Genomic DNA, 23287 nt, shown 5'->3' on the forward strand with positions numbered 1-23287 from the left:
TTTGTGAATTTGATAACGTGGTAACGATTGACCGCTTTCGAAACGTGGTAACGGACTTCGCTTCATAATGGACGAGATACAAATCGGTGCCATACTTTCACGTGACTCGGCAACAGCGCTTGTGTTTCGCGGTGTGTACGCACCGGACGAACTCGCTTCGTTACGTCATCGACCCCCTGCGTTGTATATTGTGAATCTATCCAGTCAACCTGGAATACATTTGCTTGTTTTTTATTTTGACGCTCGCGGCTACGGTGAAATGTTCAACACTTTCGCCAGACCAAAAAAAAAATTAGCCAAGTTTATCTTCGGCGGGGAGAAAAAAAACCCAACCTACAAAGAAAATAGTATATTTGAGAGTCAGGCATCTGGAAGATTCTGCATATTAGGGAGTCAAGTGAATTCGGTATTCGTCATCTCGCGAATCAAGCAAATCTCTCGGATTGGTCAATCTCGCGAATCGCACCAAACTGAGAAGTATATCGTTGTAGTAAATCACAGGTGGGGCTTAAATGCGAGCGTTTCAGTTTGCGAACGTTTAAGCGCGCAGTAGGTTTTCGTCTAGCGTCTAAAAAGGCGGTTAAACTTGCTAACAATAATTAGCAGCATGTTTTAAATTACTGCAAAATGGGCGTGGCGCTTAAAGACACATACATACAAAGACTTTTGTACATACCTACGTCTCTCGCCAAAATCGGCGTTTCGGTTAGCCGTGCGTTCTTACTGGCCCTCGCTTGACCCTTGCTTGTACAATGGATTTGCAATGTTGAGTGTATTCAGGGTCGAGGTCTTCTGCGACCCAGGTTGCGTGTGGATTGTTTTCAGGAATGGAGCACTGACATGTTCGTGTAGGTAGTTGCTATCCCTATCACAAGACCGATGTGTCTATCGCGGTGGGCTGCCCTTAACATGGATTCATAATTTTAATGACATCACGCTGGTCATGTCCTGTTCAAGTTGTCTGGGCTGATTTCCCATCAATCGCCATGTTTTGTCGGCCATTTGTTTCCTTTTTGCGACTTTCGGCCCATATACTCATGCAACGATATATATCAGGTCATCATGGCAGGGAATACGATCGTCAGGAAAACGTTCGATTTGTGTCGAGTTTCGCAATGTAGTTTGGGAATAGTTGCTAAACGATACTAAAATATATTCGCGAAAATCACAACAAAATCAGACCCGATCGTCCAGTTAAACTATCAGATGATCAATCGTGATCGACGTATTGGCAACCCGTAATGTGTAACGTACATTTCTTTTAATGATGATGTCCAGATCCAGGCGGTTCGGCGTTGCTAAGACGTTTGGTAGTTGCCTGTTGCATTACTCTGGGCAATTTACAAGACAATTTTCAGTTGGACAGAATTAAACGCGACAGCGCGTGACTTGGCTAAATGAGATTTGAACCCCTCACCAGATAGACCCACAACGACACTACTCGACCATTACATTAAATTAATGGTGAACTGCGTGCGCGATTAGCCTCAGCTATCAAAGCTTGAAAATATTGCTGTTGTTGCCGCGTAAAACTGTAGATACCACCAAATGTCGTAAAAACTTCGTTTCTACTGTCAACCAGATCGTAAGCAGAAAGAAATTTTTTTTGAGTATTCTAGGCACTTGCCCAACACAAAGATGAGGTTAAAGTTGTGACATCACACCCAAAATGACGTTATGTAATGTCACTGGGCAAAGAAACGGACCATCCCCGTCTTATCGCAGTGCAGAATAGTGTCGTTGCTGCTATACCCTTTCGTCTTCCCATAATCAGGGACAAATAACCAATGAATTTATGAAGTCACAGTGACATATTTTTGTATGATGTAAAACCTTGTCCCGACCTTTGAGATAACATAATTTGTGGATCCTATGTTCGAAACTATTCGATATCTGCAAAATAAGGCGCCTTCTCCTTTGTAAACAATGCATTTTTTTGACACGAGCGCCTAACGTGGCGTCAATATCGCTACAGCGCAAAAGGTTTACAATTTTTGGTCGCCGCAGGTTTACGATTTTTAGTCGTAGAACCGAAATACTTTGGAAAGATTTTCATTGCGAATGTACCATTAGTCTTACGCAAAATTGCCATGACCAAGAAACCGTGCACTTTAAGCGCATACCTGAAGATTTACGACCAAGAAACGCAACAACCATAGGTGGAATGTCAATTGTCACAGACACAGCTTTCATAATGACACATACAGCTCCACGCATTACATCAATCCTCTCGTTTTGCTGATGTCATTGATAAGGTTACAAGATACATAATTAGGACAAATATAGCAGGCAACGTTAGCGATGATTCGTGTACCACTTGGTTATTCCGCCTAGATCTGGACATCATCAGTATACGAATGTACGTTACACCAGTAGTGATGCTCACAAATCTTGCTCAACGGGTAATTAGAGGATGAAAGAGGATGAGGATAAAAGAGGATGAGCATGAAAGAGGATAAATCCTCACAAAGCTCAATCCGCAATAGGATGAGGCTAAGTTGAGCCAAGAGCAAGACCAGAGCTGAGAGCGTTGAGTCGAGTAATTTAGGCTACTGTTTTACGACCCTGTGAGATGGAGGGGCATTGTTACTTGTTCTCTCTCTCTCTCTCTCTCTCTCTCTCTCTCTCTCTCTCTCTCTCTCTCTCTCTCTCTCTCTCTCTCTCCCTCTCCCTCTCCCTCTCTCACAATCACGTCGAGGTCAACACAAGTTCACACTTCGAACAATTAGAGTTTTTAGTTTGCGTGAATTTCCCACTGCGAAATCCTTACGTATCAGCAAAAATTCACATCTCGGTGAGTGTCTTTCGTGTTCAGGCCGCACATCAGTTTTAAATCCCAAAAATCACGTTTTGAAGGCTATCAGCATTAATACCCATACTGAGTGATTTACTTTTTTGACAACAACAATTCCCGTGCCCAGTGACCCATGAAGATCTACTGGTACTATTCAAAGAGAAAAAAAATTGATTGCAGCTGCATCCGGAAAAACACAGCAAGGATCTGAGGAGCCTCCAGGAGGATCTTTTGTCCTATAGGATAGCAAAAACAGTCCCAGGGGGCAAAGCAACTTTACTGTGACAATTTTTTTTGCCATTGCAAAAAAAAGGGTCAAGGCCAACATTAAAGTGCAAATTGGGTGAGGTTTTTGTGATTCATTATTTCGCAAAACCAACTTACATTTTTTGCAGCCTATTTAGCTAAAATAATGTCTGACCATGGGGATAAACGCCCCCTGGGGGGCGCTTTAAGCAACTATCTTGCAACTAATTTTGACCTGAATGCGTAGACAAGAGGCGGGCCTAACATAAAATCACAAATTAAGGTATACTTCTGTGATTCAATTTTGAGCTACATCCCCTTGAACATTTTGATGCTTTTTAAACTAAATTTTTCACAGCACCCAGCACTAAATGTCTAGCTGACTGGCCAATGCACTGTTTCGTGCACAATTTGCCTGGCAAAATTTATGCCATTTGCCCATGCTGGTTGACTTGATTCGATATTGTGCATGTTTAATTTCGATTTACGTCGCTGTATAAAGTATGTTGATACACACACCAAACGCGTTTGTTGGTCTTTTCATGTACATGTAACCATTTATGTTGACTTCCTTTTGATACGAAGGTTGCTTAGATTTATATTTCGCCATATAAAGGGCGTCATCAGTTTCCGTGGAATGCAAAACACATATGAGCAATGTGAGAAACATTTATAACATAGGTCCAGCAAGTATCAAATCTTCTCAGCACTATAGATACGGTAATCGATTGACAGTCTGCAAGGGTAGCTAGCTTGCTTCCATCATCCAGTAAGGCTCGTTTGTTTTCCTTTTTGTATTGCGAATGTGCATGGTCGCCATTAGGCCTATTATTAGCATTGCGCACACTTTTGCGTGAAAAACGTACTGTGAACATACATTATTTCTCAGACCTTCTTTTCACATATTGAAGTACATCCCAATATCAGGGTTCAGTACTTTGTGGCGTCATTCGGTTTAAATTGCGGTCGTGTGATGCAAACCGCCTTTTGACATATGGGTAATTGTTTTGAGGGTGAAAATGTACCCGCAATCGCGTTGATAAGCATTTGCATTGACACTCACAAAGCCGCATGTGGGACAATCTGATAAAAATTTGTCATCGCATTCCATCGTTCGGGAAGTTTGTTTGTAACAGGGATACTTCATCCTAAGTAAATGGGCTGGGGCTTTCTTAAATTTCATTTACGAGCCCACTGTCTTTCTCACACAATATTGCATATCACGAGACTACATGTTTATACGGTAACGCTTTTCGCCCTTTCTAACCGTTCTTCTAAATATATTCCATTTTATTTGAATCCATTGTTATTTTATGCTATTTGGTTACATTTCATCAATAAACAATTATACCCATCTTCCTGCATCTTAGCCAAGTGCACTGGTAAACGGACAATTTAAAGGCAATTCGCCAGCATTATCATCGTGACAAATAGCAACTTCACATTCAAACCCTAAACGTATATTATGTTGTTTTGGACATACTGTTGGCCAGGCTTTAAATAACGAGCACATTCGTTATGTTGTTTGGGACATCGGTATCATAATTCGTCATATTGTACGCGTACCTTAGATAACGTGCGCGTTATTTAAAGCCTGGCCAACAGTGTCAAATTCCGAATAAGAGCGACATCATTTGGAATAATAAGGTACGCGCGCGTTAATAAGCAGCACGTTTCGCTATTAGTGTACATGTACCTTAAAAAGATATATTTCATGGCCAACCGTGTCATAAGTCAAACTCATGTACGCGTACCTAATTAACGAACATGCAACTTGTTAACGTGCTTGTAACTTAGTAACTTGCGCGCATGTTAAGTTGGCCGACAGTGTCATAATCTTAGGTAAAATTATTAGTACCGTCGTCGTATTTTTTTCATTTCAAACAACAAATAGTTAGCTTCAAGTCAAAGCTTATGGGAGTCGATATACTCTTGTTTTCTGCTTTTACTTTGCAAATATCACTCATGTATCCATCTTGTGGATATCTGTAGTTCGCACCGTTTACTTTGATGTCTCGCAACCCTAATGAAAACCTAAAACGTGAGGTTTTACTGCAATCAACTCTGCTTTTTGGCAAACTTAACACAATTAAATTGCGACGTTGAGATGCAAACTTTGTAAAATTATTGTGTGGCAACATATTGCAAGCGCTGTATAATTCTCTTAAATATAGGCAGCCCATGCGCATTAAAACAAAGTATGTATATGTTTACTATAACTTAAAATCAAGATAATTTGTAAAGGTTGCATGTTTGTTAATTAGGTACGCGTACATGAGTTTGACTTATTACACGGTTGGCCATGAAATGTATCCTATTAAGGTGCATGTACACTAATAGCGAACGTTTCAAACTCGTGAAAATTTCAGCAATCTTTGATCCTGTTACCAGAAGGTACTAACCACAGATGATGCAGAAATGTTCATGAACTCAATTGCCAAAGATGTGGCAGTTATCACAACTCTTGATAATTTAAAACTGTCCGAATAAACGTACAATGCTTCTTCTTTAATTGTGCCTGTTTACCCAATTTGTTTCTTAGCTTTAGAGGCCACTATAAAAATTGTGTTTCTTATATGCTTGTGTAAGAAGCAAAGATGTCAAAATTGTGAATCACTTTCACCTAAGATACATCAACATAATGTATAAATTTACCATTTTTCAGGGTAAATATCATTTCATTTGAAAATGTTAAATCAAAATATTTACTTGTATTTTAACAAGCATTACCTTTACGGTCATTTATGTTCACTACAAAAAAAAGGAAAAACAATTGGACGCACATTGCACAATAAAACGTTCTTTGCAAGTTCATAAGTGTGACACATTGTGATTAGAAGAGAAAATGTATGAGATCGTGTGAAAAAACGGGCGTGTCACTCCATTAGATTTTGCGACGACATAAATTCTGGACAAATACAGAGATTTTAAAAAAATCCTATGAAGCGGAAAGTGGTTTGGCACTTAATTGAAAGTGACGTCGCCAGCAATGCAAAAACGCGCAAAAACACCCGTGTTTCTGGTCATTCTCATGGAATACGTGGGATCTCTACCGATTTTTTATTACTTTCACGCTATTCTGCACTCTATCCTTGACAGACACTGAGATTTAAAAAAATCCTATGAAGCGGAAAGTGGTTTGGCACTTGATTAAATGTAACGTCACTGGCAAAAAAGCGCAAAAAAACCCGTATTTCAGGTCATTCTGATGGAATACGTGGAAATTCTGTGGTGGTATGATTGAGAAGGAGTTGTCAAATGAAATATTTTGCGTAGTTATCTAACCTAATATGACATAAACCCAAAATAAACTTAATTGTATAGTCTAAACTTTGCTCTGAAATGCTGCTCAATGATGCGGAACAAATTTTACAAAAAAATAATTTTGGATTCTGCCAGAATGACAATAGTTGTTTTGTTCTATGGTTCGTTTCTTTGGTCTACATTTTTGTGCTCTGCTTATCATGACGCGAGAAATATGACATACGTGGAATTGGGAAGAAGAAAAAGCTTGAAATTGTACATAACATGTCCGGAAATAGTTATTTTCTGTTTAAGCGCTTTATATGGGTTGTACCATTATCTGCTGTTTTGTTGTTGGTTGGGAACGCATGGAAGCCATTTACCAATCAAAGGATGGAACAACTTAAGTTGAGGTTGTATGATATTTGGTATTGTTTTGGCCATTCTCATTCATTAACTTGTATTTTTGGGTATCCTGCCATTGTGCTTATTTATTGTCCAGAGTTTTTTTTTGCTGAATTGCGCAGACTGGCCAGCATCTTTTTAATTTTTTGTATTATCAGTTAATTTTGTTTGTCTGGATTGCTATTTGCCAATGAAACAATACCGAAGAATTTGTTTGTGAGGAATTGTGTGTTTGGTGATAGCAGAGTAATGTAATTTTTCTCTTTCAGAGATAAGGTTCTGGAAATGTTTCAACATGCGTATGGTGCATACATGGAGAATGCTTATCCAGCAGATGAACTTATGCCAATTGCATGCAAAGGTAGAGTTCGTGGAATCACACCTTCTCGTGGAGATGTAGATGACGTCTTGGGGAAGTAAGAATTTGAAATCAATTATCAAAGAGTATTAGAGTTGTTATTGTCTTAACTCTTTCCACCCCGCAGCATTTTCTGCGATCTAGAATCTATGATTTTTGAGCAAAAATTACAATTTTCAAACACTTTCCAATTCGTAAATGTATAAATTAGAGTGCTTACCAGCATCGTAAATGAAAGGGTAAACCCCTATGCTGTATCTAGGCAAGTTTCAGCTTGCTGTGAACAGTAGTTCGATACTTTTTTGCCTTTCACCGATTAGACCCTTTTCAAAAAATTTTTGTTTTGCTTGTTTTTGGGTATGATTGCAATTGAAATACTCACAGCCCAATTATGAGGTGTAATAGTTAGATTTTTGGTATGTAATGTGGGGTCAGGGAAAAATTTAAATTCTTGCCCAGTGGCAGTTGTTTTTATGTAACAGCCCATAGAAATATCGCATTTTTTCTCAAATATGGTAAAAATTTCAAAAATTATTTTTCTGAACTTTGTTTATATCTAACTTACTTATGAGGAATTTTTTGTACACAAGCTTTGTAGTAAATGTAGTATGCTGCAGTAAGCATTATGCAAACATCTATTAACAATAATAAATCAAAATCTGTATAAAAATTTCTCAAATTTTCCAAAATTTGTTGCTATGCCATTTGCTTGTGTTTGTCTCACCATTTATGCATTCGAAATACTCAAAAGCTTGTTTTTTATTCAAAGTAGCTCAAATTTTTACCAAATGGAGTACTACAAGTGTGCTTTTATGGAAAATTTTAACTTTACTGATAGCATGTGTAGGGATGGGCAATTCAGAATAGCGAATCCAAAGGATTCGAATCCTAAACTATCCGAATCCAAATTGTCTTCAAACCGAATAATTGGTTGCGTTATTTACCTTCTTTTTGTACAGTAACTTTCCGTATTTGCGCATGCGACGGTGTTAAAAAATTAATGTAAGCCGTCCGTAAATGTTAAAGGCAAACTTTGGTGCCCTACTATAATTGTCAACAAATCTGTCGTTTATAATTTTCAGGTAAACTGATAACTGTGTTTGATAAAAAAACATATTGATACGACAGAGCGAGTTAAAGATGAATTTCATTAAAACTCAGAACCGCAGACAAAATATCAGCGTGTTGTGCTGCAAGTTGCTCGACTGACCTTGTGACCAAACCTTTCTTTAAATGAAGAAATTAGATTGCATTTTTAAATGTGTTGTGGCTATGAAGGTTTCTTTGTGATATCCATGTATATTGTAATGCAAAAAAGGTATTTGGGTCTGATACTACAACTGGGACCCATTAATGTAACAACGTTTTCTTGTCGTTTGGTCTCAGAAATACCCCCTACTTGCCACATTTTACCTCCTAATGCATTTTGCATCTGTTTTTCTAAAACTGCCTTAGGTATTTGCACCGTACAAGGTTTTCTTGATTCATGTACAAACTGATTAATTACTGGACAAAAATATCTATCCAACTTATTCCTGTTCTGCCACAACAACCATCATCTTGTATTTGCTTCGCACGCTTTATGATGTCACAGGACATTCAATATGCTCGTAATTTTTATGTCGTGGGTTCAAACGATCTCTGAACTTACAGTACCCATTCTATTTTCATTATAACGGCATATGTGAAAACAGTGCAAAAAAATAACAAAAATTTGCAAAAAAATTAGCGTTATATATATATTGACGTTATTGTCGACTTTTCTGGACGCAAGGAACTGTTTTTCCATCCTAGTACATTCAAATGAATGTATTTTTGCGCGGCCAAGGCTTACGATCGCGACGCAATGACGATTTCATTTACCGCCTATATCTAGACGCTCGGATTCTACGACATGCGCAAAATCGTCTATATATAGACGCTCGGGAGTTAAATAATTATTACATAATTTTATGGTGCATGAAAAACTTTGGAAGTATGCAGTGCATTTATAAATAGAACTGAGTTACACTTTTCACATAAACGTTTTTTTCATCATTTTGTGAATAAATCAAATCAAATGTATTTTGCGCAAAAAGCAATTAAGCAGATCAACAGTATACGTAACATAAATAAGTGGCATCACACTGGAAGGTGATGTGTTGTGACAAGCCACATATGACGGTGGCCACCCGACCGTACTGGCCAAAGCAAAACCCATTAAAATGCAAACTCGGTTCTCAAAACCGAATCTTTGATCTGTTTCGACACATTTGAAACGTCCCAAGGACAGTGACCCATGTAAATACAGATATATATTGATTTATCCGGGGGTTATTGCCGCTTAGTTGTTCAGTCTGTTGTTTTTGCCATTTTCACTATTTGAAGTGGTATATATGCAGCACCACTGTTCGACATGTTACAGCGTGAACAATGTTAAGTTATCGGTGCACAGTACTACAATGAGACAAAGCTATTGTTATCAACCAAATATTTCTTTTGTAAACTTATTTAGTCTAACATATCGGTCACACAAATCCTGCAGCATTAGCCCCAATCTTCTCAATGTCGTTTTTACGAAGATCTTGTGATCGGGCGCCAACAATTTTCTTGTTGACAATTAGTTTTCAAACCGTTTTATTCCAAACCACACTTTTAACAGACCATTTACAAAACATATCAAACTTAATGTCATTATTCATTTGTAATGCAACAAGAAAGTTTCAGTTAGTAATTATTTTGTAACAGCATATCAAAGTCCCCCCCCCATTTTTTTCAAATACTTTGTCAGTTTTAGTAGTGAAATAAAGGCAATCATATATTGTTTGTCAAAACACCATTGAAAACCAGCAAACTTTCTTTGACGTTTAGCTTAAAACGAAATCATGCTTTTGCATTGTTACTAAGCCACTTTTATTCGTTAAATGTATTGGCATAATGTTGTTTTTCAGTGCCCGTGTGCAGTTTTCTTTGTGTAAAACCAATTAGTTTTTTTGTAACATGCAGATGTGCAAAGAGGCACAGCAGGCCATATCATGTAAAGAAGTTTTGTATTTGTATGTTTTTATGACTATGTAAATGTGCATTTAATCCTTTTTTCCATGGTGTTGCACAATTGTGCAAGTCGCCATTTACGTGACGATTTGCGCAATAGCGCAAGTACCTTTGAAGCTTGAACATAAGTAACAGATACTAGAGGTGGATAAATGAAGATTTTCCCCAAATCACCGGATTCCCCCCAAAATTTACCCCCATAACCAAAAAGAACTGCCTTGGCACTGAGTTTATTGCATAATGTTTTTGTGATTTTAATTTATCGTGACTTACCTACGTCTGTGTTGGAATCATGACTTACCTATGTCTGTGTTTGAATCATCACATAAACGGTGGCTTTCTGGCTTGTGCAATTGCATAACACTATGGAACACTCAAACGTGAGCATTGCGTTGTAGCTTTATTACTATTACTTAAATAAAAACATGTTGGGTGTATTTGTAACTAACAAAAGGATTATGTGTGGGTTTACATCGCAAAGAAAACATACACAGAAAAACTGTTTTGCATACAGTTGCCCACTATACCTCTTTCCACAATGCAAGCCGCACATAAATATTAAAGGCAAACTTTGGTGCCTGTCGTTTAAAATTGTCAGGTACACTGATAACTGTGTTTGATAAAACATGTTGGTACGGCAGAGCGAGTTAAAGGTGAATTTCATTGAAACTCGGAGGCGCAGACAAATTATCGGCTTGACATTAAATAATATTAGTTACCCTCGATTGTGAGCATCACAAACGGTAGCTAAAACAACTTTATAGGCCGCGGCTTGCAATCAAGTAAATGCGGTGCTGAGACGTGCAGGTTTGACAGCCAAAAAATTTCGTTGTTGCTTGGCAGGCAAGCACATAGAGAGCCTAAATATAATACAGTGCAATAAATATTTTTTGATTGTGCTTTGTTGTATGAGTCATGTAAAAAAATCTTTTATGTTTATTGTGCTTCAGTGCACAAGCTAAAACAAAAACAGAATAGGATTCGGTATTCTGGATTCGATTTAACTAATCTAGAATGTTCTATAATAGTGTATTATTCTATATTGCCCATCCCTAAGTGTGTAGTATTTTTAACATGAAATTCCTGTTGCTGCCAGGCATATTGCAATTAAAAATGTACTGATCTTCTGGCATAAACGTACTGTATTCTTATTTTTAACATGTTTACCAACTAAACCAATTCAGTTTACACACAGGCAAAGCGCAATCCATTTCAACAATGTAACTTTCAATGTCACTTGTTGGGTAACAATGCTCCATTTTGGGAAACAATGGCCAGTTTAAGTGTGATGTGGTTTTTAGGTGAACATTACGGAAAGTTTTCACAGGGATTTTGACAAAAAAAATACAGAGGCATTAATTTACCTATCAAAACAGACAAAAAAAATTTACAAAGGGGGTCTGGACCCCTCGGAAAACCCTTGGATCGCCTATGATTGGGTATCACTTTTTACGGCAGTGACTCGTTACACAGTCTAGCTAAACGCCACAGAACTTTTAAACAAACTTTTTGCTTTCCCTCTTTGAGTTTAAATGTTTTGTATGTTAGGAAATGGCAAATGTGTTAAGAAGTGGGCTGTTGTACCTTAATAAATTTTTGTTATTGCTTTAGTTTTTCCCTCACACTTGTGGACACTTTGGATACATTAGCTGTTTTGGGACTTTATGATGAGTTTGAGGAGGCTGTACGGAAGGTTTCATCTAATGTGTCATTCAATGCTGATGTTATGGTGTCTGTATTTGAGACAATCATCAGAGTGCTTGGGTGAGGTGAAAACAATCATAGAATGAAAAACATTTTGTTATATATTGAAAGATGAAATGCTTTTGTCTGTTTTCGAAAAAAACATATGTTGTTAAGGATTTTTTTTGTTTTACCTTTGATAGGTTTATAAAAGGCAAAAACCATAAGGTCTTTTTGACAAAAAATTGGGATTACATTAAAATTTTATATATTTCCATTTTTTTGCCAAAGCACATGTATTTTTACTCAATTTAAATCTATAAAAACGTTTGAATAGACATTCCTAAATTTTGTTTACTTGAAACAATAAAAGAAAATTTGCTGAAGTAAACAAAATCCTCCTTTTATTTATTTTTTTATTTTAATAGGATGTTCCACAGTAAATTCTTCCTATTTATAAATAATTATTACAACAGTTTTAAAAAACAACCTTTATATACATACTTTAAACTAGAAGTTAACTAATAAAACATAGTGATATTGTGTATACTTAATTTGGTTAATGTGTAAAACCTATTATCTTTGTGTGAAAATTTTGTGCAGTGTTCAAATTTTTTTTTCTTATATAAGTCCCAACTCAAGAAATTTAAGTTAAAAACTTGCAAACAAATATTTCATATAATGCTGACATCAGACTTTGTTTTTTTTTTCTACACCCTAATCTTGTATTATTGACAAAGTAAGTCTGTTTAGAGGACTCCTTGGAGGTCACAGTGTGGCACTAGAAATAAAAGAGCAACATGGGCGAATGTTATGGTATAACAACTCTTTGCTTGAATTAGCAAAAAATCTTGGTGACAAACTCCTTCCTGCATTTAATACAACATCTGGGATCCCATTTAGTAGAGTAAGTTTATAGAAAGGGTTGTTGCCAGCATAGGCGCCTAGTCCGGGGGGGCAGGGGGGCGGCACCCCCCCCATGTTTTTCAAAATAAAACGAGTGGCTATAATGCGCTGCTGTCCGCCCCATGTGACTCGTTGAATACGTAACCTTCGATGAAAAAACACCTAAAAACAATGTTTTTCTTACACGACGCACATAAAAATGTTGACCTAGTTTCGCTTGCGTACTTGACATCGGTTGTTGCAACGTCAGTCACGCAGTATGATATGCCAACATCAACAGGTACTTCGTCGATGTCGTGTGTTCATCGGTAACGCCGCCCGTTTGGCTAATACACCTCATGCATTGAAATTCAAACACAGTTTTTTGATACTTGATGATGTCATAGTAACAAATTATGACGTCATAATATAGCCGCCCCCCCTGGGAAAATGAAAACTAGGCGCCTATGGTTACCAGTGCCAGCGCTTTACTTAAATGGGTAGGCCATGCTCTACCATAGTGCATGAACTTAATTGTATGTTGGCTTATGTTTCATATATTTCATCATGTAATGTTTTTTAAAGGTTTTGGTGTAGATTAATATTTCTGTTACTTTACAGCATTCCTACCATAATGGTAGTGTTAGTATTTTTTTCACTTCTAATATCAATTAGTTGCAAGTTACAAAAATCAATATTTTGGCAGATCAACCTTCATACAGGTTCAGTTAGAAAAATACAAGACAAAGATACATGTACTGCATGTGCTGGGACAATGTTGTTGGAGATGGCTGCTCTTACTAGATACACAGGTAAAAATTAATCTTTTTATGTAGAAAAATCTAACTAGGTTTGGTCATAGTTTTGACCATCTGGCAATCTTGATTAAAGTCAATAGTCTTGAGTGTTATTTAAAGCATAATGTCTTATTACAAATGGGTTACAAATTCGCCAACAGTTCGCCAAACAATTGTTTCAAGAGAGGTCATTGACATTTCAATGTTGTGAGGGTTCACTAAACAAATCAATTAGCCATTGTGTTCATTCCATGCAAATGGTAATATTACTGGGATGAAGGACATAAGGGGAAGCAAGGATGGCCCATATTTTTGAATCTGTAGATTTAAGCATTTGCAAGGTGACAGTAGTGTTAATAAAATTGCCACTGATGATAAAAAAAACAACCAAGTAGCTTACCAACTGTTGCAACTCTGGAGGATCAAATTCGTCGATACATGAAAATAATAATCCCATTGTAAATCACAAAGTACATTTTTCTTCAAACAGTTTCATTATTAAAATATAAGGTTGGAAATAACCATATCCTTAAGACTTGTACTGTTGTATCACATTTATGTCACTTAGTTGTGACATATCAAATTAATCAAGTTGTGGATACATATCTTTGTTATGCTGCAATGGGGGTGTGATTAGTCACGCTGTAACAGCAGATTCAGATAACAAAGGGACCAAACCAGCCCAGCTAATTGCGCCCATGTTTTGACCCATGACAACCCCATCATGGACACAAACCTTCCACTGGAGTTTTGTTACAGTTTCCCCCATTAGAATGTGGCGATCTAGCCTGTGTATAACTAAAGCAATATACAGATGATTTTAAACAAAAACAGGATCATGCAATACTGGCCTCTGAAAAATTTTGGTCGCATGGATTGGTGCTGCCTTAATTAAGCCCATTATATGGGCCTAATGTAATTTTGAGGTTGCCAAACAAAAATATCAGCTGAGATAATTAATGGGACATATATTGTTTTATTATCATCAACGTAACGGCTACATTAAGAAACTTTTTTTTTGAATGAATTTTGTGTGAGAGTTTAGTTTTATGTTTGTTTTTAAGGATCTACATTAAACCCAAGAAATCATGTTTTCAAAGTCATTTGCGTTTATATGAATATATGATAATGCCAATAATCAGCAAATATATTTGGTTCGGGGTACACCTCTAATTTATCACAAAAACAACAAATAACTGGAGACTTTCTTTAAAAATGTGTAATTTTTTTTTAATTACCCCAATTGACTATGCAAACTATATTTAAGGTAACCCTATCTATGAGAGCTGTGCAAGAAGAGCCATGGATTATTTGTGGTCCAGACGGCAAAGATCAACTGATTTGATGGGTACTGTTTTAAGCATAGACAATGGAGAATGGATAAGGTAATCAAGATTTAGTGTGCATGTTTTATACACAAATGAAAACCTATAACTAAGTGATTTTTTTTTCAAATATCAGAAAGGAGAGTGGAGTTGGAGCAGGAATCGATTCGTACTATGAATATCTTATGAAGGGATATATATTTCTTGGGGATGAACTGCTCCTGGAGAGATTTAATGCTCATTACCTGGTATGTGCATATGAATCAATTATGCCCTGCAGTAATGTTTCATGCAACGGCATGATTTTTGGTGATCACAGCTATCAACTCGATCATAAGGTTTACGGGCTTTGCGGTCCAGGCTTACAGACTAGATGGATCAGCCACTTTTTCCTGACAAGTTAGAGTAAGTTTTAAAAAACAAGCTTAAGGTGAAGTTTAAACTCCTGACCCTGGGATAACCAGGCCCAACACTCCACCAACTGAGCTACAGGTGCTTGGCAGTTTAACGGAAGAAAAGTTTGATGTTAGGGGCTAGATTCTGTCCACTTTAGAGATCAAGTTTTACCACACTTTATGGCAGAAATCTCCTTTATGAATGGCATCGAGAAGCACTTCAAGTTAGTGGCTACAAAGGTTAAGATCTGGTTTTTAAAGGAGTGTATCTGATCCAGAATTCTCCTGTCTTTAAGCTAGAAGAGAGGCATTGACTTTGATCTGCTGCTAACAACAGTCGCGAAATATTAAATTGCAGCTCCGTGACTTTAACATCAATAAAACTGAAGGTATTACACAAAATCTAATTCTACCGATACCGGAGAAAGAAAATATACTACACTCGCAAGCTTCAATGGCTGTCATGGAAACAACACAATGTCAGGTAAAAATAGGCGGATTACGTTGATGAAAATGCGACTAAACAACAGAAAAGAAACAAATGAGATAGAAATAGATACCGTAGGGGGAAAACAGCTCGGCTGCAATTAGTGTCAACCCCCAAATGGACAAACAAAAGCGAGGAAGTGGAGTGGGCGAACCTCCATTCATACACCAGATGAATTGAGTGGGCAGATATCTTTAAAGTCAACAAAGATGCTGCAGAATGGGAGTACACTTTGCTACCAAAGCTGTGTATCCCTAAACACTCCAGATCGGCACAGGAAGATCTCGAGAAAGATACTCGTGCTTATGTGGATGTAGTGTAAGCTAAACTACAGAACTTTGGACCCAAAGCCATTAAAATTGACAAAATACACACCAACTTAAATTTTAACTACATCATGAAAAGAGAACTTTCACAGTTCGAGCAGTGTAGATCCGAGGCCAACCAGGTCTGTTACACAAAGTCCCAGGGTTAACAGCAAAGTACTTCTGCAATAACAAACCTGCTTATACATATCCACTTTTTAAGACGCATAAACTATCAATTGAACAACTCAAGAGCGTCCATATTTATGACATCCCAGTTGAACTGGTTCAATCAGCTGGCAACATGCGCACCTCTCGTGCCACACCTCTTCTTGAGCATCCACTGGGACCCGTTGTATCACGTTTTGCTGCTCGACAATATACGAGTACTGCCAAGACAGTCAACACTGCTTGACGAAATTGGTAGCATGGCAACAAAGTAACCCACACTTTCAAGCATTTGCTGAGGATTTATATATTGTTGCCGGGGACATCGTTTCTCTGTACCCGAATATAAGCCGGGATCTTACCTAGAAGGCCCTAAAGTGTGCACTGAGATGCCACTCTGACTTCAGAGTGAGAGCGCAAAACATATTGGTCAACTCTACACAGCGTTAAAAACTTGATGGTACAGTATGATAACGTCTACCACCGTCAGAAAATGCTTCTGCAACTCCACCGGTTAAAGATCAAATAATTGCTTGGGGTACAGCATTTCCTCAGGTTCTCAAGCTCACACAAAAAGTAAGGCAGTTAAAGAGCCAGGCCCAAGTCGTTTACAAACGAATCCCCCTCCTTGGGTAACATTTTAAGAAATTACTGGCAGCTGTGTTTGTTATCTGTTATAAACAATCATTTGTTAAAACTTTGTCAATACAGCAAATATCCAATAACAATCTACCAACTATTTGAGGTTTAGGCGACAGAAACCAAGAAGTCACAGTTCAAATTAAAGGGAAAAAAACGTATCGCAAAAACTTTACATCCTTAATTCCAATGCTTAAAATTTAGAGGTTTTGACGTGATTGTGCATAACAATTAAAACCTGCCAAATTCTTATTATGTAACCACAAAAATTATTCATGAACGGATTGTGAATCGTCATCATGCTGTCTCTTTCTATTGCTGGGATATGTGTGGATGTGCCGCAGTAAACCAGCGAACTTTTTTTTTCCAGTAGTTAATAGAATCCGAAGAATCAAATTCAACCATTATTCAAACGGCCTTATCCAAGTCTGTTGCATCAATCAGTTTTACCGCGAGATAGATGACTAAACATACGTTCATGTGTTGATGTGTTGCATTTATGAAAGGTGCAACTCGACAATGTGCAATACATTTTTACATTCTGTAGTGTAAAAAGGACTCTGACCGAGTACTCAGACATCTTTATATATACGGCCATAACATAAGAAGCAGACTCAACATGCTTCTTCACACTGTCTTGCTAGACTGACTCGGAGCCAAGCGCGAACCATGCTGCACTGTAATTTTCCATCGACTTTGTACAATCATTTGAACACGAACTTGACATTTTACGTGTATATCTTAGCCACTTACAATGTTTTGCTGAAAACTAAGCCCGAATTCGTTTTCCCACTTGCAGACTGTAGCTACCTTTGCAGAATACATAGCTATCATTTCATTGACTAAGCAACAAGCATTTAGATTAACACTATGGAGACTTAACATAGTTTAAACAATGAAAGTTTAAATAAGGTCTTTGTGTCATCACAAATATATTAATTAAATGAAAGTTGTGTTAACAATAGTGGAATAAAAAAGGACAGAAAAATTAGTAAGTTTTACAGCAAGGACATGTAGACAGGAATCGGGCAAAAATACAGCTCCTAAATTATAATCAGCTTTATTGAGTTGTTTCGCAATAATTCCGAAAACGGTTCGCAATTTGCAAACTGCTAATTCGTACCCTAAAGGTATCCTTTAAAATAGTTATGGGACACTTTGTCAATCAAATAACCCAGCTGCAGAATAAATAGTTCGATAAATTTAAGTTAAACTGACGAAACACAACATATTACACCAACAGAACCTGAACTGAACAATAAAACTTGGCGTACATTTCGCAAGCACTGTTATGTCACAGTCACCAAACGTCACAAGGCAAGTGGCAGGAACTTTGCATTGTAATGTAGCGGCAATCTTACCAATAAACCCAAATATATATTATTAGTAATAATTTGGGTTTTGAACACTTCACAACACTTTCCTTACTGAGCTACAGGACCTCAGGAAGACTGTAAACCTAATTAACTTCATACTATAGCTATGATTGCGAAGTAAAGACCTGCACAGTGGGCATTTGCATGAAACGTTGCCATGCTACATAAAATGATGCTATATTTTCCAAAATATAAACGCAACAACCTTTAAACTGTAGTGTGAAAATTGCAAACAAATTTTGTTGGCACAGAAAAGGCCTGCATTTACCATGAGTCAAAACATATTGAAAGTGAACACTTGTGGCAAAAGCAGCTAAAAATGCCTTTAATTAAGGAGAAAACCTACAAATATGGATGGTCGTATTTTCTTTGACCTTAAGAAAAAAGACAAATCATGGAAATAAAGACTGCATGGCAACCTTGGCTGTAGCCTAATTTTTATAGAAAAGAAATATTTACATGTTATAAACATATTATCTGAATTTTTTGTAGGCTATAAAACAGTACATGAATCAAACTCCATTGTTAATTGATGTTTTAATGCACAAACCAACCACATCAGCTCGGCATTTTGTGGATGCACTTTCTGCATTTTGGCCAGGTCTACAGGTAGGCAAAAACACAGATATGTGAACATAATCTGTACAATGTTATTTATCTTCTATTTTTACAGGTTTTAAAGGGAGATGTCAATTCAGCAATAAAAACTCACGAATTATTGTATCAAGTATTTACTCGTCATACTTTTCTTCCTGAAGCGTTTACAACTTCATTTGACATTTACTGGGGTCAATATCCATTAAGGCCAGAATTTGCTGAGAGTACTTACCTTTTGTACAAAGTATGTTTAGTATATGTACATTGTACATGTTTGGGTTTACAGGCTTCACAGCTCAGGCATTGCAGCCTAGCTGGATCAGCCACTTTTTCCTGACAAGTCTGTGCGAGATTTGAAAAATCAAGCTCCCAGTGAGGTATGAACTCACGACCCTGGACTAACCAGGCCCAACGCTGTACCAACTGAGCTACAGGAGCTCAGCGGTTTCACAGGGTGTATTGTGGCCAAGGTACACTGGTGCGCAATCGCACAACTTGTCAGGCAACCACATATACATGCTTATATACCAATATGTACTTGTTATGAGTAGTCAGACAATCCTGACATCAGTTATTTTTCTTCAAATCATACATGATGGATTTGAACTACATTGAACCCTGAAAAAAAAAGAAAACCAACAATTTTTTTTACAATTTTGCTTATCATATTTTTTTCACAGGCTACGGGTGATCCATACTATATTGAAGTTGGTAAAACTATAGTGGAAAATCTGGAGAGAAAGGCTAGAGTAAAATGTGGTTTTGCTGGAATTAAGGTATTTAGTGAGATGCATGTTTAAATTGTGATGACCACATATTTTTTTTAGGATGTTCGAACTTTTAAACATGAAGATAGAATGGATTCTTACTTCTTAGCTGAGATGTTCAAGTATCTTTATTTATTGTTTACTCCTGAAAATGATGACATAGGTATAAAAATTGAAAACTATATTTTTACAACGGAAGCACATCTTTTGCCGTTAAAACTCTCACTGCAAAAAAGTTTTAAGAACAACATATCCTTTGAAGAGGTAATTTTCCATTTTGTGGTTTGACAATTACCACAGAGTTACTTTAAATAGTAACTAGTTTATTATGAGTAAATGTCATCGAGCTAATAGGGATGGGCAATATAGAATAATACACTATTCTAGAATAGTTAAATCGAATCTAGAATACCGAATCCTATTCTGTTTTTGTTTTAGCTTGTGTACTGAAGCACAATAAACATAAAAGATTTTTTTACATGACTCCAACAACAAAGCACAATCAAGAATATTTATTGCACTGTAATATATTTAGGTTCTCTACGTGCTTGCCTGCCAAGCGACAACTCGAGTTTCATTGAACTTCACCTTTAACTCGCACTGCCGTACCAATACGTTTTATAAAACACAGTTATCGGTGTACCTGACAATTTTAAACGACAGATTAATTGACAATTATTGCAGGGCACCAAAGTTTACCTTTAACATTTACGTGTGGCTTGCATTCGAGGGCGGCTTATATTAATTTTACTATTGCATGCGCAAATACGGAAAGTTACTTACATAGAAGGTAAATAACGAAACCTATTGTTCGGTTTGAAGACAATTTGGATTCGGATAGTTTAAGATTCGAATCCTCCGAATTCGCTATTCTGAATTGCCCATCCCTACTGCTAATGTAAATGTTATCATGTTACTTGATAGGATTTACCTGAAAGTAGTAAAAATGTGACCAAACTAACAATGTTGCTATATAGGTAACAATGTATTCTTTTTTTTCAGATTATTTCACCAGTAAATGTTGATTCTAATTTTGAAAGGTCATGTGTAAATTCAGCTTATCAAGGTTCAAGTTATGCAGATAAACTTCGCAAAGAAGTGAATATTGGTAGCAAAGATATGATGAACCAACAGTCAAAGTGGTATGTTGTATAGTTTACCACTTTTTTCAAATTTAAAACTTTCAGAAGTTTCAAATTGAAGTCAGCTGATTTATTAATGTTGACAAGTTTCACATTACTGACTACTTAATAAAATACCATTCATTTTTGTGAATATGTTAGAAAATGTGTTGTTTGCTGCACTCATTAACTAAAAATATATGAATTATCCTGGTTGGCTAGCAATATGACAAAAGTGTTGTGCAAGTAGCCTATCTGAGGATCAAAATGAATTGAAGTTGGTGGAGAGATCAAGCTATCTGAAAGCTCACGAATTTGTTCCAGGAAACGAAAAACAAAAATATTTACTAAACAAAATGGGAATTAGTGTTATTCGACTTCCAGATGGAAAAGTACAACTTGTACAACAGTTTAATGCAGCCCAAACTGCAAGTGACGCTGCTGTAAGCTTGTCTTGTTGATGTGTTATGAATATATATTATTAATAAGTTTCCAACTTGCTGTTATTATCATTTTAAAGGAAGGTGCTATATTTATGCAAGAAATGATTGAGCTGTCAAAAAAAACCTCAAGCAACATAAAACCCCAGACAATTTTTGTTCATTTATCATCTTTGAATCAAATGCATGATGTTTTAAAAGGGGGACCAGCACAGTTCGGGCCTACCTTCGAGAAAAAAGATCAGGTAGATCAAGCAGAAGTCCTATCATTCTCTGTCAATATTCTCATTTGGCATTAAGAGTCTTCGCCCCTTTAGTAATAACAAAAACATTATTTTACACGAAGACGTGGAGGAATGTTTCATATGCTTGTAAAATATCAAGCAAATAAATCATTTAATTTTCGAAGGTGCCAATACTCTTTATGCAGATATAATAAGTAAAAGGTATTATTTTCCAATTTCCACAAGTTTATTATAAACAGGAAGTTGGAAAAAGTTTTGTTGTGAAGTTTATTATCCACCTGCTGGATCATATAGCTTACCCCCACCCCCTAAAAATACATTGTTTGATCTTTTAAGGTTTCTGGTAAAGCTGTGTTTGCAAAACCATATGATGCTTGTTCATTATTGGAAAATGCTGATGAAATTAAAGATCATATAGTTATTGTTTTACGAGGTCAATGTATGTTTATTACCAAAGTGGAAATTGTGGAAAAAGCTGGTGGCAGTGGAGTAGTGATTATTGGTATGATAAATATAATTAAAGCAGAAGTATTATTTATATTTTTGTTATGAAAAAAAGATTAGTTAAAACCAAAAATGAATGATATCTTCTGTTTTGTGTTGGTATTCTCTCTGTTTTCATTGTTATGGGGTAAAATGAATCAAATAACATTTTAACCCATTCATATGTTCTGTTTTATTGCATTGAAATTATCCAAACTTTGCAAAAATGATTAATGGGTTATAATCACTGACCTATTTTTTTCCAATTTTATGTTGTTATTTCTTGTTCATCCTATCGATTCTGTACAGAAATTGTAACCAACTTTTAAGCAATATAAGTTTACTTGCATAGCTAGCTGGGTCAGCCACTTTTTTCTTTACAAGTTTGAGCATAATCAAGCTCTGAATGAGGTTTGAACTCGCAACCCTGGGGCCCAGTGTCTGAAAAGCTCAGTGGTTAGAGGGGCAATTTGTGGTCTAGATACACACTCAAAGTAATAAACGGGCTATTTTTTAAAAAAACTTGTTTGTATCCCTTGTAAGCATAATGTAATTTTGAGTATGCTGTGCTGTGTAAAGTTCTTATTAAACTATTGTAATTTTTACAATATTATACCAAACTTTCACAGATAACAACCCTGACTCCTCATTTGGCAGTAGTGAACCTTTTGCCATGGCTGGTGATGGTCATACAAAAATAAATATCCCTTCAGTATTTTTGTTTCATAAAGAGGGCAAAACATTGGAAAACACCTTAACAATGTTGAATTCAAAGTTTCTTCCACTTTCACTTATAATGACTACTCTGGAAACACAAAAAGGTAATTTAAAACCTTTTTCAGTAAACATTGTTCTAAAATGGTCCACTGATAAAAAATGAGATTTTTTAATTGTTACTTAATTTTGCAAGATGACTTCATTCACAGCAATTAGTGTTTTAGAAAAATTTTTTTCATCAGATTTTCAAATACAACCAAGTACTATAAAGGCACAAACCAAACGGAAGCAAAAGCAACAGCCCCAAAAAACTAATTTTGCCTGCTACAAGAGGGATGTTCTGTTCGGAAAGAGTATTTTTGAGGATGGCACATAACATCAGCATCTTCATTCAATGTTAGCCACATCTTGTTCAAAGTCGTTAGTGACATCATTTGAAGGAGAGTTGGATATTAGCCCTGATATTATTCGCAGACCTACAGAGTAAATGCAAATAGTTTAAAAAAATATTATTTGCGTGTTGTTTTTCACACTCTTTTTTGACAATTGTGCAATATAAATAGAAATCGTCTAGGTTATAATTTTAGTTGATAGAAAGTGTGTTTATTTGTCAGGCAATAAATAGTTGACCACGAATCCTACGTTTATTGTGTTTTAATCAAATTTAAGCAACGATGCTAAGAATCGCGCATTGTTGATGGGATTTGTACACGAAAATGGGATTATACGAAGCAATCACTGGCATATTTAACGCACATATAACGATATCAGAACAAAA

At 36.5% G+C, this 23287-nt stretch overlaps 1 protein-coding gene across 2 annotated transcripts; it reads left to right on the plus strand.

Annotated features, from left to right (window-relative positions):
• The first annotated feature begins 6469 nt into the window (after positions 1 to 6469).
• LOC145912992 (ER degradation-enhancing alpha-mannosidase-like protein 3) lies at positions 6470 to 23150 on the plus strand. 2 transcript variants are annotated; one of them, XM_083000483.1, is made up of 17 exons: positions 6470 to 6696; positions 6958 to 7104; positions 11691 to 11843; positions 12516 to 12669; positions 13354 to 13459; positions 14712 to 14829; positions 14906 to 15017; positions 18632 to 18748; positions 18813 to 18980; positions 19417 to 19512; positions 19564 to 19767; positions 20506 to 20645; positions 20872 to 21067; positions 21145 to 21309; positions 21646 to 21811; positions 22422 to 22613; positions 22752 to 23150. In XM_083000483.1, the coding sequence occupies exons 1-17, from the start codon at positions 6569 to 6571 to the stop codon at positions 22883 to 22885; spliced, it is 2496 nt and encodes an 831-aa protein (XP_082856609.1). In that variant the 5' UTR covers positions 6470 to 6568; the 3' UTR covers positions 22886 to 23150. The 2 variants fall into 2 exon arrangements, with proteins under 2 accessions (XP_082856609.1, XP_082856610.1); XM_083000484.1 differs by having other exon boundaries at positions 20875 to 21067.
• Positions 23151 to 23287: the final 137 nt, after the last annotated feature.

The sequence above is a fragment of the Ascidia mentula genome, chromosome 9 (genome assembly GCF_947561715.1).
Source record: "Ascidia mentula chromosome 9, kaAscMent1.1, whole genome shotgun sequence".
Lineage (NCBI taxonomy): Eukaryota > Metazoa > Chordata > Ascidiacea > Phlebobranchia > Ascidiidae > Ascidia > Ascidia mentula.